Here is a 17,920-nt window from a genome sequence, read left to right as displayed (position 1 = left end):
TGGGAAAGTCCTTCACTGCTCTGAGCCTTGGACTCATCTGTAAATGAGGAGTTTGAAATCTACCTAATAGGAACTCTGAGATGGCACACAAAACCCTCAAAAACACAGTAGTTCCCTTGCTTTTCCTGTCCTTTGGTCAGCTGGTAGAATTGTCATCTGGAATGTTGTGTCATTTAACATCATCCCCAGGCTGGAGGGAGGTCAAGCAACCAGACCTGAGGGAGGGAGGGGAGAATATCCCCAAGGACAGCCAGGCGTGAGAGATATTGACTGCACGCGCGCGTGTGTGTGTGTGTGTGTGCGCACGCATGCATGCATGCATGCACGTTCTAGGGGTGGGGTGGTCTAGCTCAGGAGTAGCAACCAGTGAGGGAGCCATCTGAGATCAGGGGACATGAGGCTATTTACTAAACAAACCCCAGATGATTCATTTCCTTTACTTTGATTGTAAAAAGGGACAGAAATAAGTCTCCCAGGAGGATGGAAAAGGCAACCTCAGGCTTGAAGGGAGAGTGGGGAGAAAAAGTTTGGCTGAGCCAAGGGCATTTCTCCTTTCCCCATCACTGGGGCAAAATTGTGATGTTTGCAGCTCCAATCTTTCCCAGTCTATGCTCCTTGGGTCCCCTGAGCTGCTGTTCTCTTAACTGCCCCTTTCCTGGAAGTCCCACAAAGCCAAGCCCAAAGAAATACAGCACCTGATTCTGAGAGGAGTCAAAAATTGAAAGGTCCCTTGAATGTCCCCTCTTCCTTATTTTTGGAGGTTTCAATTTAACGGTTACAAAAGCCTTAAGGTGGGATTTCAGCCATCCTAGGCGAGGATAATATGTAATACTCTAGCAATTTGTTTATTTTATTTTATTTTAATTTATTTATTTGACACACAGAGAGAGATAGAATGGGTATGCCAGGGCTTCCAGCCACTGCAAACGAACTCCAGATGCATGCACCCCCTTGTGCAGCTGGCTAACATGGGTCCTGGGGAATCAAACCTGGGTCCTTTGGCTTTGTAGGCAAATGCCTTAACCGCTAAGCCATCCCTCCAGCTCTGGCAATTTGTTTTTGATATGTTTCTGTCCTTCGTCCTCTTTGTTGGAAGGTGGTAGTGGTCGTTGACACGAGTTGAGCTTTTTCAGAAGAGTTCTACACATTCACCTATTTCGAGTTTAGTGATGTCCCTCTGAGGACAGCAGGTGTCCTGTCATTCCACAGACAATAAGGCTGAGCCTCAGAGGAGTTGTCACCCAAGGTCATTTAGTCAAATAAGGAATGCAACAGGAGCCTACATCCAGGTTTCCTGTCATGGTGACATTTAGTCCATTTATCTCCCTAAGTCTTCTCATCCTAGAGTCTCCTGCATGTTAAGCAAGCCTTTTCCCATTGAGTTATATCCCCAGCTTGCATCCTGGGTTTTTTTTTGTTTGTTTGTTTACTATTATACTATACATATCCTGTTATATACATATATTCATATATACATATGTGTATATAATGCATACAAATGTGATGATTTTGTATACATTGTGTAATAATTATCACAATCATATAGCACATCCAAGCTGGGAGTGATGATGTATGTCTTTACTCCTAGCATTTGGGAGGCAAAAAGTAGGCGGACTGCAGTGAGTTCAAGGCCAGCCTGGAACTACAGAGTGAGGTTCAGGTTAGCCTGGGCTAGAGTAAGACATTACCCCAAAACAAAACAAAAGCAAACAAGCAAGGGCTGGAGAGATGCTTAGCGGTTAAGCGCTTGCCTGTGACGCCTAAGTACCCTTGTTTGAGGCTCCATTCCCCAGGACCCATGTTAGCCAGATGCACAAAGGGTGCACACATCTGGAGTTCATTTGCAGTGGCTGGAGGCCCTGGCGCGCCCATTTTCTCTCTATCTGCCTCTTTCTCTCTTTGTCACTCTCAAATAAATAAAACAAAACAAAAAATTTTTTAAAAAAACAAGCAAAAAACAACCCACATTCATCACTACCTTGCTCCTCACACCCCACAGAATTTATATAATAACTGAAAGTTTGCACCCTTTATTTTCATTACTGATTTTCAAAACATTTTCATTGCCCCAAACAGAAACTTTGTAGCCAACTTCTGTGTTTGAATATGATAAAAAGTTTCACTTAGCTTTTTGCTCAAAATCATAAGCTCAGCTGGGCGTGGTGGTGCCTGCCTTTAATCCTAGCACTCGGGAGGCAGAGGTAGGAGGAATGCCGTGAGTTCAAGGCCACCCTGAGACTCCATAGTGAATTCCAGGAGAGCCTGAGCTAGAGTGGAACCCCACCACAAAAAAAAAAAAAAATCATAAGCTCAAGGTTGGAGAGATGGCTTAGTGGTTAAGACACTTGCCTGCAAAGCCTAAGGACCTATGTTCATCTCCCCAGATGCCACGGTAGCCAGATGCACAAGGTGGCGCATGTGTCTGGAGTTTGTTTGCAGTGGCTGGAGGCCCTGGCATGCCCATTCTCTCTCTCTCTCTTTTTCTCTGTCAAATAAAGTTAATTAATTAATTAATTAAAAGGTCAGTTTGTTGGGCTTGTCTCAAAAAAAAAAAAGTGCTGGAGAGAGATGGCTTAGCCATTAAGTACTTGCCTGTGAAGCCTAAGGAAGGCTCAACTCTCCAATACAAGGTGGCACATGTATCTGGAGTTCATTTGCAGTGGCTAGAGGTCCTGGTACATCCATTCTCTCTCTCTCTCTCTTTCTCTCTGCCACTCTCAAATAAATAAACAAAATTTTAAAAATTAATAAGCTACGTGGGCCTGGTGGCATAGCTGCAATAGACTATAGGTTATTCAAGAGGCTAAGGCAGAAGAATTATAAGTTTGATATCTACCTGAGCTACACAGTAAGTTGAAGACCAACCCAGGAAACTTAGTGAGACTTTGTCTCAAAATAAAACATAAAACTGTGGCTGGGAATATACCTCAGTAGCAGAGCATCTGCCTAGCATGTAGGAGACAAGAAAGAAAAGAAAGAGAGAGAGAGGCTGAAGGGATGGCTTAACAGTTAAGTGTTTGCTTGTAAAGCTGGAATTTGTTTGCAGTGGCTGAAGGTCTTGGTGTGCTCATTTTCTCTCTCTCTCCCTGCCTCTTTCTCTGTCTGTCACTCTCAAATAAATAAAAAAGTAAACAATTTTTTTAAAGCATTTTTATTTATTTATTTGAGAGCGACAGACACAGAGAGAAAGACAGATAGAGGGAGAGAGAGAGAATGGGCGCGCCAGGGCTTCCAGCCACTGCAAACGAACTCCAGACGCGTGCGCCCCCTTGTGCATCTGGCTAACGTGGGACCTGGGGAACCGAGCCTCGAACCGGGGTCCTTAGGCTTCACAGGCAAGCGCTTAACCGCTAAGCCATCTCTCCAGCCCAACAATTTTTTTTTTTTTTTAAGAAAAGAAAGAGAAAAATGAACCTGGGTGGCCCACACCTTTAATCCCAGAACTCCAGAGGTTGAGGTAGGAGGATCACTGTGAGTGTGAGGCCAGCCTGAGAATACATAGTGAATTCCAGGTCAGTCAGGGGTAGAACAAGACCCTACCCTGGAAAAAAGGAAAGAAAAAAAGAGAGAGGAGAGGAAGAAAGAAAAGAGAAAATGATAAAGAAAGAAAAGGAAAGGGGGAAGAGGGGGAAGGAAGGGAGAGGAAGAGAAAGAAAGAGGGAAGAAATCAGAAGGTACTCCCAAAGGAAGAGCACTGCTAGAGGCTGTGATGACTCAGCCAGACACAGAGAACCCTGATCCAAGAGGTGAGGGCCAGGGTAGGTTGAGGCAGCCTCTCTGGTGTGCTGAGCTCTGACAGCATCTGCGGAGGTGAAGGAGGAGCCAGGGCCATGGGACAGAATGTCCTCTGTAAATCAAGCTCCTGGGTCCCTTGGGACACAGATATCCAGTTCTGTTCTCAGACCACTGCCATCCAGCTGAGGCAGGCTGTAGCAGAGCTGGAAGAAAGCCTTTTACCACATTCCCAGGGACAGGCTCCAGATCCCCAGAGAACAGAAAGCATGACCCTCTTGTGAATTTAAATAACGATGTCTATTAGTTTTACTAAGATAACTATAATTACAGGAAATTTGGGGAAAACAGTAAAGAAGGAAGAAAATACCATTCACAATGATGATCACTATTCAGACACCAACATGCAGGGTCCTATTTTATCTTTGTCACGACCCTGAGATGAATAGTTTCAGGCCCATGTTATAGAGAAGACCACTATGGCCCAAAGACAGGTTAAGTAAATTAATCCTAAGTGCTGGAATTACAGATATGTGCCATCATATCGCACCCAGCTTCAATGTTTTGATGTTCTCCATATGCTATAATGATTGTCGCTGGGGCCAATTCTTCCTCCTTCTCATCTTCCCCCTTTCTCTTCCAGAGTCTCTTTATGTAGCCCAGGCAAACTTCAAACTTGAGATCGTCCTCCCTCAGTCTCCTAAGGTATATTATGCGCTGCTGAGCCTGGTGCAACCATTCCTTTTTCCATCTTTATCTTTTTTTTTTTAAATGTTTTTTTTAACTTTTATTTATTTGAAAGCGACAGACACAGAGAGAAAGACATAGAGGGAGAGAGAGAGAAAATGGGCGCGCCAGGGCTTCCAGCCTCTGCAAACGAACTCCAGACGCGTGCGCCCCCTTGTGCATCTGGCTAACGTGGGACCTGGGGAACTGAGCCTCGAACCGGGGTCCTTAGGCTTCACAGGCAAGCGCTTAACCGCTAAGCCATCTCTCCAGCCCCATCTTTATCTTTTTTTTTTAAAAAAAATTGTTAGTGGAGAGAAGAGAGACAGAAAAAATGGGTGTGCCATGGCCTCCAGCCACTGCAAACGAACTCCAGATGCATGTACCACTTTGCGTGTCATTAGGCTTTGCAGGCAAGCACCTTAACTGCTGAACAATCTTTTCTCTTTTTCTTTCCTTTTTGAATATCTGGAACCAGAGAATGGGGTTGCGTGCACAACATTGCAACTGTACTAAATGTTGTACAATTGTACACTAACACTGTTAAAATGGCTAGTTTATGGACTGGAGAGATGGCTAAGCAGTTAAGGCGCTTGCCTGCAAAGCCTAAGGACCAAGGTTCGATTCCCCAGTACCTATGTAAGCCAGATGCACAAGGTAGCATATGTGTCTAGAGTTTGTTTGCAGTGGTTGGAGGCCCTGGTGCACCCATTCTCTCTCTATCTGCCTCTTCCTCTCTCTTTTTTCCTCCCTCCCTCTCACAAATAAGTAAATAAATAAAGTATTTTTTAAAATGGTGAGTTTAACGTTATTTAAATTTTGCCACAAATTTCAAAGACAGTGTGGTTCAATCAGTGGAATTTATACCATCATTATTCAGGCAATTCAGCTTAGGAAAATGTGTATTCTACACTTGAAAGGCTCAGGCAGGAGGAGAGCGATGAATTTGAGTCCAGTCTAGGCTATATAGTGAGTTTCAGGACAGCCTGTGCTATGGTGTGACCCTGTCTCAAAAAATGAAAAACTGCAGAGGAGATTGCTTTGTGGAAAAAGCATTTGGTGTGCAAGCCTGAGAACCTGAGTTCAGGTTCCCAGGCCCCTTGTAAAGCTGGATGTGGTAGCGTGAGGGACGATGCAGCCAGCGCTTCTGTGGCAAGATGGGAAGTGGAGACAGGAGAATCCCCGGAAGCTCACAGGTCAGCAGTAAATGAGGGGCACTGTCTCAAACAAAGTGGAAGGGGAAGACCAACAGCTGAGGCTGAGCTCTGACCTCCACACACAAAGTGGACATTCGGAACGAAACGTGATGACCCAACAGAGACCCAGAGACCTGAAAATCTTAGTTGTGAGATCTGAAGAGACAAAAAATCAAGTCCTGAGTAGACACAAGATCATGGCTCACAGTTGATACCATCACCTAGTACTGAGTGAGTCAGAGTTACTCTGGGAATGATAACAGTGACATTGATTGGAAATGTGAACATGATGGAATCAGGGATGGGGAGGGTTGCCTTATAGAATCAGACTTTTTTTTAAGTTTATTTTTACTTATTTATTAGAGAGAGAAGGGGGAGTGAGAATGGGCACACCAGAGCCTCTAGCACTGGAAACGAACTCCAGACACATGCACTACCATGTCCATCTGGCTTACATGGGACCTAAAGAATCAAACCTGGGTTCTTAGGTTTTGCAGGCATGTGGCTTAACTGCTAAGCCATCTCTCCAGCCCCTGCCAGCCCCCCCCCCATTTTTTTTTTTGAGGTAGGGTCTCACTCTAGCCCGGAAATCCCTATGTAGTCTCAGGGTGGCTTCGAACTCATGGCAATCCTCCTACCTCTGCCTCCCAAGTGCTGGGATTAAAGACGTGTGCCACTACACTGGCAGAATCAGACCTTTTTGTGTGGTATTGGGGACTGAACACAGGCCTCACGTGCTAAGCAAGTGCTTTCACTGAGCTACACCACATTTCTTTTTTATTCTATTAATATCCTTTAAAATTTTGAGATAAGGTCTCACTAAATTGCCCAGGTTGGCTTTGAACTTGTTCTATCTCCCAGATAGGCACTGAACTTGACATCTTTTTTTGGGGGGGGTCGAGGTAGGTTCTCACTCTAGCTCAGGCTGACTTGGAATTCACTATGAAGTCTCAGGGTGGCCTCAAACTCATAGTAATTCTTTTATGTCTGCCTCCCAAGTGCTGAGATTAAAGGTATGCGCCACCACACCCAGCTTTAACTTGAAATCTTGCCTCAGCCTCCTGAGAAACTGGATTCACAAACCTGTTCCACCAGGACTGGCAGGAATAGATTTTTAAAACTGCATTCAAGAATCCCAAGCTCGCCCCCTACACCTCAGCAGTGAAGCAGACCAAAAATGAACCCAACATGGCTCAGGGAAATTTTGCGGAAGAGGGGGCGGAAAGAATGTCAGAGTCACATGTTGGGTCATGATTTGCAGAGACATTTATCATACCAATAACTGGGGGCTAACTCCACAATGCACGACCCATTTACATCAACAAGGAGGGTCCAATGGGAGGGGGTAGATCATAGATGAGCCTAAACAATGGTACCAAACTGCCTGTATTTGCTGAAAAGAAAACTAATAAATTAAAATTAAAAAAAAAAGGCATTCATATTAAAAACCAAAAAAAAAGAATCCCAAGCTCCTAGCCACACACTTATAGTCTCAACCTTCGAGAGGCTGAGATTGGAGGATTTTGAGTTTCAGGTTGGCCTACAAAGTGAGACCCTCTTACAAAGAAACAGTGGACTCCCAGCACAGAAAAAAAAAAAAAAAAAAGTCCTGGGGTTGGAGAGGTGGCTCAGCAGTTAAAGGTACATACTTGTAAAGCTTGATATCCCAGGTTCCATTCCCTAGTACCCATATAAACCCAGATGCACTAAGTGACACACGTGTCTGGAGTTCATTTGCCATAGCAAGAGGTCCCAGAGGACCCGTACTCACGCTCTATCTACCTCTTTCTCTCTGTCTCTCTCAAACAAATAATTTTTAAAAACATTTTATTTATTTATTTGAGAGAGAAAGAGAGGGAGGGAGAGGGAGAGAATGGCACGCCAGGGTTTCCAGCCACTGCAAATGAACTCCAGACGCATGTACCACCCTGTGCATCTGGCTTACATGGGTCCTGGAGAATCGAACCAGGATCCTTTGGCTTTGCAGGCAAATGCCTTAACTGCTAAGCCATGTCTCCAACTCACAAACAAATAATTTTCATTTAAAGAGAGTTCTTGCCAGGTGTGGTGGCATACACCTTTAATCCCAGCACTCAGGAGAGACAGGTAGGAGGATTGCTGTGTGTTCAAGGCCACCCTGGATCTACATAGTGAATTCCAAATAAGCCTGAGCTAGAGTGAAACCCTACTTCAAAGGAAAATAAAAGTCCTTTAGGGCCAGGTGTGGTGGCACATACCTTCAATCCCAGCACTTGGGTGGCAGAGGTAAGAGGATCACCGTGAGTTTGAGGCCACCCTGAGACTACATAGTGAATTCCAGGTCAGTCTGAGCTAGAGTGAGACCCTACCTCAAAAAAAAAGTGTCGGGCTGGGGAGATGGCTTAGTGGTTAAGCGCTTGCCTATGAAGCCTAAGGACCCTGGTTCAAGGCACGATTCCCCAGGACCCACGTTAGCCAGATGCACAAGGGGGCGCATGCATCTGGAGTTCGTTTGCAGTGGCTGGAAGCCCTGGCGTGCCCATTGTCTCTCTCTCTTTCCCTCTGCCTCTTTCTCTCTCTGTCTGTTACTGTCAAATAAATAAAGAAAAAAATTAAAAAAAAAAAGCGTCCTTTAGGATTGGAGAGATGGCTCAGTAGTTAAGGCACTTGCCTGCAAAGCCTAAAGACCCATGTTCAATTCCCCAGTACCCATGTAAACTCAGATGCATAAAGTGGTACGTGTCTGGACTTCATTTGTTGCAGTGGCTAGAGGCCCTGATGTGCCCATTCTATATGCCTCTTTCTCTCTCTCTTAAATAAATATTTTTAAAAATTAGGGTAGAGTTATAGCTTAGTGGTTAAGATGCTTGCCCACAAAGCCAAAGAACCCAGGTTCAATTCTCCAGAACCTATGCAAGCCAGATGCACAAGGTGGCACATTTGTCTGGAGTTCATTTGTATTACTAGAGGCCCTGGCACACCCATTCTCTCTCTGTCAAATAAATAAATATAAATAAATTTTAAAAAAGGAGTAGCTGAGCATGGTGGCACACACCTTTAATCCTAGCACTTAGGAGGCAGAGGTAAGAGGATTACCATGAGTTTGAGGCCACCCTGAGACTACATAGTGAATTCCAGAGCAGCCTGGTCTACAGCAAGACTACCTTGAAAAACCAAAAAAGAAAAAGAAGGGCTGAACAGATTGCTCAGTGGGTAATGCACTTGCCTGCAAAGCCTAATGACCCAGGTTCAATTCCCCAGTACCCATGTAAACCCAGATGCACAAAGTGGCACACATAGCACACACATTCTCTCTCTGCTTGAAAATAAAAATTTATTTTAAAAAATTAACCCAGTGGGCTGCAGAGATGGCTCGATGGTTAAGGTGCTTGCTTGCCTGTGAAGCCTAAGAACCCAGGTTCAATTAGCCAGATGCACAAGGTGGATAGAGGACCTGGTGTGCCTATTTTTTTTTCTCTCTCTCTCTCTCTATATATATATCTGCCTCTTCCTCTCTCAATAATTAATTAATGAATTAGCCCTAGTTAATTAACTTGAGCCAGGGACAGCTGAGTCTGGACAATAAAAACAGGGAAGCGAGAAGGAGCTAATTTCTGAGGAAGAAGAGGACTTTCATTTTGAAAGCACTGATTCTGGTTTGTGTTGAATCATGAGTACTTGGGTTGACTCTCTCCTACAACTCCAGCCTTCGGTCAAAGTACAGCTCTGAATGAATGCTGCGAGGTGAGGGTGTTTCCTCGCAAGGCCATTAACCATGAGTTCTGAGAACGTGATGTGTCGATGGGGAAGCTAACACTTTTGAACCTCTAGTATGTATGAGCTGTGTCCTATTGCTCATTACTCCTAGCAGCAGTCCTGTGAGCCAGGTATGATTATCTCTGTTTTACAAATAGGGAAGCTGAGGCTCTGAGGGGAAATTGTCTGCCTCTTGTGCAGTTAGGAAGTGCTAAACTGTACCATCTCTGAGAGCATCACCAGGCCTGTTATACATTTTGAGGTAGCCCAGGATGACATTGACTCCCTGGGCATGGTGGCACACGCCTCTAATTCCAGCACTAGGGAGGCAGAGGTAGAAGGATCACTGTGAGTTCAAGGCCAACCTGAGACTACATAGTGAATTCCAGGTCAGCCTGGGCTACAGTGAGACTCTACCTCAAAAAACAAACAAACAAAAAAGAAATAAAAGAAATAAAACAAAACAAAAAATTTAAACAGGGTCAGTCTATGTAGCCCAGTCTGTACTCAAACTTGTGATCTTTCTGCTTTAGCTTCCCAAGTGCAAGGATTATAGTCATGCACCACCTCACCAACACTTTTTTTTTTCTCCCCAAGGTAGAGCCTCACTCTAGCCCAGGCTGACCTGAAACTCACTATGTAGTCTCAGGATGTCCTTGAACTCATATCCTTCAACTCTGTGGAAACCAACAAGATTCTTGGCATTCCTAAGAGAACTTTACTTTTTATTTTAGAGGCAGGGTCTCATTCTAGCCCAGGCTGACCTGAAAAACTCTTAGTCCAAAGTGGCCTTGAATTCACAGAAATTTTTTCTACCTCGGCTGGGCCTGGTGGCGCACACCTTTAATCCCAGTACTCAGGAGGCAGAGGCAGGAGTATCACCGTGAGTTCAAGGCCACCCTGAGACTACATAGTGACTTCCAATCCAGGTCAGCCTGGGCAAGAGTGAGACCCTACCTCGAAAAAAAAGACATGTGTGCATCGCCCGCTTGCCAAGGTGTGCCTGTGGAGATAGAGGAAACCTTGTCTTCCACCTTGGTCTTCAAGTGAAAACAGCGTCACTTTGGCAATGTTCTAAACACAACTCCAGTAAGTGGAGAGATGGATCAGCCCTCCGTGTCTGAAAGCGATCTTCTACATCGCCCTCCCCTGATACTTCGGAAACACTTCGTGTATCTCCTAGCTATTCCAACTCTAAGCGGTGATTAGCACCCCACCAGACTTCTCTCTCTCTCTGAGATCCAAAGACTTCAAACTGGCCCAGCCGTTTCCTTTCAGAGACGGGCGCCGTGGTTGTCCCGGGCAACGTTCCCCGGGAAGCTGGTCCTCAGACCGCCGCTTCCGCCGGAACCTTTTTCCTGACCAGCACAGCCTCGCCCGGACACTTTCTGAGAAGCACGCAGGAGCCGGAAGTTGGTGGAGGAAGACGGGACCATGAGAAATAATAGATAATGGCCTGGAAGATGGGTCTCACGTGTCTCATCAAGGAGGGAGGTAGGGTGCTGGAACGTAAGATTCATTCCCCACCGCCATCATCCTGTGGGTCCAGGAGTGTCTTTCTCTGTGCTGTATCCAGATCGCCCGCATGGCGCTTTGGCAGAGTTCACCGGTGTTTCTGGCCCCGCAAGCACCGCAGCCTTCGTGCCTCGCTGGCCCTGGGGCTCAGCCCTGGACTTGGGCAGCAGGCAGAGGATTCAGATTCTAGAAGCGGTTTGCTTATCTCTGGCTGTATTGTTTTCCTGTGGGTGCGATGTCAGGATGACTTTCCACTTGTTCTGTTTGCAAAAGCATAGTCATGGTAGAAGGAGGGAAATAAACCCGTCCCTAAATCCTCAAAGACATTTCTCTTTCTCGTAGCCCACACTGGCTTTGAAATCTCCAGACCGAGGATGATTTTGAACTCCTGGTCCTCCAGTGCCCATCTCCCAAGTGCTGGGATTTCAGGTAAATTCCAGGTCAGCCCGGGCTAGAGCTAGACCCTACCTTGAAAAACCAACAACAACAAAAATTATAGTTGGCCTGAGGAGATGGCTCAGCGGTTTAAGCCATAGAGAGTAAATTCTAGGTCAGTTTGAACTAGAGTGAGACCCTGCTTCAAAAAAAAAAAAAATAAATCAGGGGGCTGGAGAGATGGCTTAGCGGTTAAGGCGTTTGCCTGCAAAGCCAAAGAAACTCGGTTGGATTCCCCAGGAGCCATGTAAGCCAGATACACAGGGTGGTGCATGCGTCTGGAGTTCCTTTGCAGTGGCTGGAAGCCCTGGCATGCCCATTCTCTCTCCATCTCTCTGCCTCTTTCTCTCAAATAAATAAATAAATAAATAAATAAATAAATAAATAAATACAAAGTTTAAAAAATCAGAAAAACAAACAAAAAACAAGGGCTGGGGTTGTAGCTCAGTGATAGAACCTAGTAAGCTGAAGGCCCTGGACTCAAGTCCTACTATGGAAAAAAAAAAAAAAAAAAGGATAATGTTAAGGATTACTATTGCCTGGCCATAAAAAGAAACGTAGACCTAGATGTGATGGATCGCTATAAGTTCAAGCCCGTCCTGGGGCTACAGAGTGAGCTTTAGGTCAGCTTAGACTAGAGTGAGAACCTATCTTGAGAAAACAAAAAACTATAGAGATGGATCATTCTACAGCTACTCCTATTTTAAAGATGATTCTCAATGATGATGTGCTTCCATATTTCTTTCATTTTTTATTTTTTTGGTATTTCAAGGTAGGGTCTTGCTCTAGCCCAGGCTGACCTGGAATTCACTATGTTGTCTCAGGGTGGTCTTGAACTCATGGCGATCCTCCTACCTTTGCCTCCAGAGTGCTGGGATTAAAGGCTTGTGCCACCACGCTTGTCTGTATTCTTAAATTGTATGCAAGTCTACATGTCCTTGGTGAATCTTTGGTCAGTTGGTAAAGCTTGCAACTAACACTAAGAGGAAGTTGAATTTCCTAACTTAAAGTTGCTCAGTTTTCCTTTCAGGGAGGGCTAGATGCTTTCCAGTGTTGGAGTCATTTCTGCTTCAGGCCGGAAGTAATCTCTGCTGTCGGAAAAAATCCACTACACCTGATAAAACGATTCCCAGTGTTGATGTCTGTGATGAGACTGCAAAAGAATCCGGAAGTGCACTCAACAAGCTCTTCTCTTCAGAACAGCAGACTGCCATCTTGCACGTACTGAACACAGCATCTAGTAAAGAACTTGAAGCTTTCAAATTGCTTCGTGGGAGAAAGTCCATCAATATTGTAGAACACAGAAAAAAATTTGGGCCATTTGAAAATTTGGAAAGTTTGATAAATGTGCCCTTGTTCCAATACAAAACTGCTCTTCAAGTTTGTAACACCATTCTTTGTCCAGAGACTGGAAGGGAAAAAAGAAAATTACAGGAAAACCGGCTGCTGGGGAAGTTCATCAAACCAGATATAGAAAGAAAGAGACTTAAGGTACACCCTTTTTCTTTGTGTGTCTCAGACTTAAGAACTTATTTTGTAAAGTGCGGTTCTGAGCATTGGGTCAGGGAGACACTAAGACAAGTTTCCTTAGGTTTAGTTGGGGGATCTAGACAGAGAACCTGTAGTACAAAGCATGTGATCCCCATCACACAATGTGCAGACAGTAAGCTGACAAGTGAGAGGAAGGACTACTGTAAGCTATGATTCAGGAACAGTTTCCTGAAAAACTCAGTTTGGATCTTGAAGAGAGAAAATGGGCCGGGAGGATAGCTCCGTGAGTCAGAATGCTTGCTACATGAGCACGAGAGCCCAATTTGTGCTCAGTTTGAGCCCCAGCAGCCACATGAACAGCTGGGTGTGGCCACCCACAGCTGTAACTTCAGTCCTGGGGGAGAGCAGATAGCTGAGACTCTTTGGTCAGCCAGCTGGACTGAAAGTGGCAGTTCCAGGTTCAGTGAGAAACTGTAAAGGAGCAAAAGCAGGTGACCAAGAGGACACTACACCTCCTCTGGTCTCTTCATGCAGTCACACAGAGCCCACACATCTTCACACACACCATACCCCACAAATGTACAAGAAAAAAAGAAAATTTGGTTGGAAGAGGGGGGTTTCCTAGAGAGAATATTCATGTTAAGAATGTTCTGGGTTGGGAATGGTGGCTGGAGAGATGGCTTAGCGGTTAAGGCACTTGCCTGTGAAGCCTAAGGACCTGCGTTCGATTCTTCAGGTCCCACGTAAGCCAGATGCACGTGGTGGTGCGTGCATGTGGAGTTCGTTTGCAGTGGCTTAGAAGCCTGCCGCTCACATTCTCTCACACACACTCTCTCTCTGTCTCTAATAAATAAAAATGAATCTTAAAAAAAAAGAATGTTCTGGGGTTGCAGAGATGGCTTAGTGGTTAAGGCACTTGCCCACAAAGCCAAAGGACCTAGGTTCAATTCCCAATACCCACATGAAGCCAGATGCACAAAAAGCACATGCATCTGGAGTTCATTTGCAGTGGCTAGAGGCCTTGTCTCCATTCTGTCTCATTCTGTTTCTCTCTCTCTCTTTGCTTGCAAATGAATGAATAAAAATATTTTTAAAAATGTTATGGCAGCTGGGTATGGTACCTGACACCTATAATCCCAACACTTGGGAGGCTGAGGTGGGTTTAAGGTCAGCTTGGGCTAGAGTGAGACTCTCCTCAGAACTACAGCAACAAAAAGGTAGGTCTGTGCAAGGTTTATTTTTATTTATTTTTCAAGTTAGGGTCACCTTCTAGCCCAGGGTCACCTAGAACTCACTCCATAGTCTCAGGGTGGCCTCAAACTCACTGTAGTCCTCCTACCTCTGCCTCCTAAGTGCTGGGATTCAGTTTATTTATTATTTTAAATATTTATTTACTTATCTGAGAGAGAGAGAGAGGGAGGGAGGCAGATATATTGAGAGTATGCATGCCAGGCCCTCCAGCCACTGCAAATAACTCCAGACACATGTGCCACCTTGTGCTTTTGGCTTAAATGGTTACTGGGAAATTGAATCTGTGTCCTTAGGGTTCCCAGGCAAGTGCCTTAACTGTTTGCTAAGCCATCTCTCCAGCTCACATTTTGTTAAAAGCTAAAAAAAAAAAAAAAAAAAACACCCTGAAAGGCTGTGCCACATTGTGCATCTGGCTTTACATAGGTACTGGGGAAGCAAACCTGGCCCAGCAGGCTCTGCAAGCAGCACCTTTAACTGCTGAGCCATTTCGCCAGGCCTTAACTCCTCCCACCCCCCCGAGGTAGGGTCTTGCTCTAGGCCAGGCTCTCCTGGAATTCACTATGTAGTCTGGGTGGCCTTGAACTCATGGTAGTCCTCCTACCTTGGCCTCACAAGTGTTGGGATTAAAGGCGTGCACCACCACACCTGGTCTCTTTTTAAAAAATATTTATTTGCAAGCAGAGAGATAGAAGACAGAATGGGCACACCAGGGCCTCCAGCTGCTGCAGTGAACTGCAGATGAGGCACCACCTTGTGCATCTGGCTTATGTGGGTGCTGGTCATTAGGCTTTGCAGGCAAACACCTTAAATGCTGAGCCATCTCTCTAGCTCTAGTAGCTCATTTCTTAAATTGTAGTTACATTACTGTTTTGTCGCTCAGTGTCTGGTATATGTAGTCCCTGGCAATACTAAGCTTATAAACTGTTTATAAATTCATTTTACAGCCAGGTATGGTGGCACATGCCTTTAATCCCAGCACTCGGGAGGCAGAGGTAGGAGGATCTCCACAAGTTCAAGGCTACCCTGAGACTACATAGTGAATTCCAGGTCAGCCTGAGCTAGAGCTAGAGTGAGACCCTACCTCAGTGGGGCGGGAGGGGGGGGAGATCTACTTTACATAAACTACTCAGACATTCTGAGTTTGTAGGTTAGGTTTCATGTCTAAAAAATGTTTACGCTTGGGCTGGAGAGATGGTTTAGCGGTTAAGCGCTTGCCCGTGAAGCCTAAGGACCCCGGTTCGAGGCTCGGTTCCCCAGGTCCCACGTTAGCCAGATGCACAAGGGGGCGCATGCGTCTGGAGTTCGTTTGCAGAGGCTGGAAGCCCTGGCGCGCCCATTCTCTCTCTCTCTCCCTCTATCTGTCTTTCTCTCTGTGTCTGTCGCTCTCAAATAAATAAATAAATAAAAATTAAAAAAAAAATGTTTACGCTTACAGTTAAACCAGTCTTTTTCCTCTAGGCAGTTAATAGTATCGTATCTATTGTTTTTGGCACTCGAAGAATTGCATGGGCTCACCTCGATCGTAAATTGACAGTGCTGGACTGGCAGAAAATTGAGTGTTGGAAATTACTGAATAAAACATACACATCATCAGTCTACTTGGAAGAGGTAAGGCAGAGGCACCTTCAAATTCCTGCCCTTGTATACCTCCTTTTCTGTTTCTACACGTTTCCGTGTGTACTTTCATCTGCTAGTACCTACTTTCTCCTGGTATTGTTAAAGAAAGGCCTACGGTGGCGCACGCCTTTAATCCCAGCACTTGGGAGGCAGAGGTAGGAGGATTGCCATGAGTTCGAAGCCACCCTGAGACTACATTGTGAGTTCCAGGTCAGCTTGGGCTAGAGTGAGACCCTACCTTGAAAAATCAAACAAACAACAACAAAAAAGGTCCTCCATATCAAAGGCAGATTGTGGGAAGATGAGGACACAGGATGTTCTAAATGTTGTAGATCATCATCTCTAACTTTCAAGGTGGGGTTTCACTCTAGCCCAGGCTGACCTGGAAGTCATTATGTATTCTCAAGGTGGCCTCGAACTCACTGCGATCCTCCTACCTCTGCCTCTCGAGTGCTGGGATTAAAGGCGTGCACCACCACGCACCCAGCTCTTGTTTTACATTCTTTTTATTTGCATGTATGTATGTATGTGAGCATTTCAGGACCTCTTGCCACAGCAAACACCAGACACTGTGCCACTTTTTGGGTCCAGCTTAGGTGGTTGCTTTGGGAATCAAATCCAGGCAGGTAAGCTTTGCAAGCAAGCACCCAGCAATCCTCCCAGCCCATTCTTCTTCTTTTTTAGATTTCTTCCATCATTTCAAAGATGCCTGGAGCAGATTTCTATGTTCTGGAAAAAACAGGACTTTCCATTCAGAAGTCATCTCTGTTTCCTATACTGTTACATTTCCATATCACAGAAGCCATGCTGTATGCCTTATTAAATACAACTTTTGCTCAGGATGGCCAGCATCAGGTGCTGAGCATGAACAGAAATACTGTGGGCAAGCACTTTAACCTGATGATTGGTGATACTAGGACAAGCGGGAAAGAAATAGTGAATCAGCTCCTCTCTCAGTCTGTACTGAAGGCCGAGCCTCGGGTGTTCTTCCCACCAGATAAAATTGTGCGCTACAGACAGATGTTTTCTGCAGACACACAGAGGATTGAAGAACTGTATGATTCATTGCTACAAGCTATTGCTTTTTATGAATTAGCAGTGTTTGACACTGAGCATTAAACTGATGTTAACACACTCGGCTCTAATGTTACATTAATTTATTAGTCCTAGAGTTGTAAAGCCACCTGTTGTAATCACTCATGTAAATCGTGAAGAAAGCATGTTGCAAGTGTATTTTCTATGTTTATAAAGCCAAACTGTGGGCTGAGATCAAATCAATAAATATTTTGTGGAATTCTATGCCTTTTTAAAATGTTTTTTTTTGTTGTTGTTGTTTTGTTTTGTTTTTTCGAGGTAGGGTCTCACTCTGGCTCAGGCTGACCTGGAATTCACTATGTAGGCTCAGGGTGGCCTCAAATTCACAGTGATCCTCCTACCTCTGCCTCCCGAGTGCTGAGATTAAAGGTGTGCACCACCACGCCCCCTTAAAATGTTTTTGTTTTTTGAGGAAGGATTTCACCCTAGCTCAGCCTGACCTGCAATTTACTATGTAGTCTCAGGGTGGTCTTGAAGTCACAGAGATCTTCCTACCTCTGCCTCCCAAGTGCTGGGATTAAAGGTGTACACTACCATGCCCAGCTTAAATATGTTTTTTATATCTATGCCTCTTTTGCTTTAAGTGTTAATAAGATGCTTCAAACACAGCAAAAGTTACCTCTTTATTTTTAAAAAAAAATTATTAGGACTTTTAATATATGAACATAGTATAATTTGGTTACATTTCCATCATGTTACCCTCTTTTGTACCCTCTCCCCTAACTCCATACCTCCCTTTATAAGCAAGTACCAGCTAGGCCTATAATCTCTGCACTTAGGAGGCAGAGGCAGGAATTGTATGAGGTCAGTCTGGCAACATATAGTTGCCATAAAAAAAATCCAAAGAGGCCTGGAGAGGTGGCTTAATGGTTAAGGCGCTTGTCTGCAAAGCTAAAAGACCCAGGTTCGAATCCCCAGGACCTACATAAAGCCAGATGCATAAAAGGGTGCACACATCTGGAGTTTATTTGCAGTGGCTGGAGGCCCTGGCGTTCTCTCTCTGTCTTGCAATAAAATAAATAAAAATAAAAAATATATTTAAAAAGTCTGGTGTGGTGGCACACACCTTTAATCCCAGCACTCGGGAGGCAGAGGTAGGAGGATCACTGTGAGTTCAAGGCCACCCT

General features: G+C 44.9%; 1 protein-coding gene across 4 annotated transcripts; it reads left to right on the top strand.

The window, feature by feature from the left end:
• Positions 1 to 10,767: 10,767 nt before the first annotated feature.
• Positions 10,768 to 16,997, top strand: Tefm (transcription elongation factor, mitochondrial). Of its 4 annotated transcripts, none has more exons than XM_045158936.1 (5): positions 10,768 to 10,883; positions 11,247 to 11,333; positions 12,370 to 12,830; positions 15,540 to 15,689; positions 16,383 to 16,997. In XM_045158936.1, exons 1-5 carry the CDS (start codon positions 10,841 to 10,843, stop codon positions 16,815 to 16,817), a joined length of 1,176 nt encoding a protein of 391 aa, XP_045014871.1. In that variant the 5' UTR covers positions 10,768 to 10,840; the 3' UTR covers positions 16,818 to 16,997. The 4 variants fall into 4 exon arrangements, with proteins under 4 accessions (XP_045014871.1, XP_045014870.1, XP_004664555.1 ...); XM_045158935.1 differs by having other exon boundaries at positions 12,358 to 12,830; XM_004664498.2 differs by lacking the exon at positions 11,247 to 11,333 and having other exon boundaries at positions 10,788 to 10,883.
• Positions 16,998 to 17,920: the final 923 nt, after the last annotated feature.

The sequence above is a fragment of the Jaculus jaculus genome, chromosome 9 (assembly GCF_020740685.1).
Source record: "Jaculus jaculus isolate mJacJac1 chromosome 9, mJacJac1.mat.Y.cur, whole genome shotgun sequence".
Taxonomy (NCBI): domain Eukaryota; kingdom Metazoa; phylum Chordata; class Mammalia; order Rodentia; family Dipodidae; genus Jaculus; species Jaculus jaculus.
Note: the sequence above shows the minus strand (reverse complement) of the source record. Positions and strands in the feature narration are given on the sequence as shown.

Bases quoted from the DNA above. Each gene is read 5' to 3' on its own strand.
- Tefm (XM_045158935.1), top strand. From the start codon at position 10,841: ATGGCCTGGAAGATGGGTCTCACGTGTCTCATCAAGGAGGGAG. The intron at 11,334-12,357 runs GTAAATTCCAGG...AAAGTTGCTCAG, and splicing joins CCCAAGTGCTGGGATTTCAG to TTTTCCTTTCAGGGAGGGCT. The intron at 12,831-15,539 runs GTACACCCTTTT...TTTTTCCTCTAG, and splicing joins TAGAAAGAAAGAGACTTAAG to GCAGTTAATAGTATCGTATC.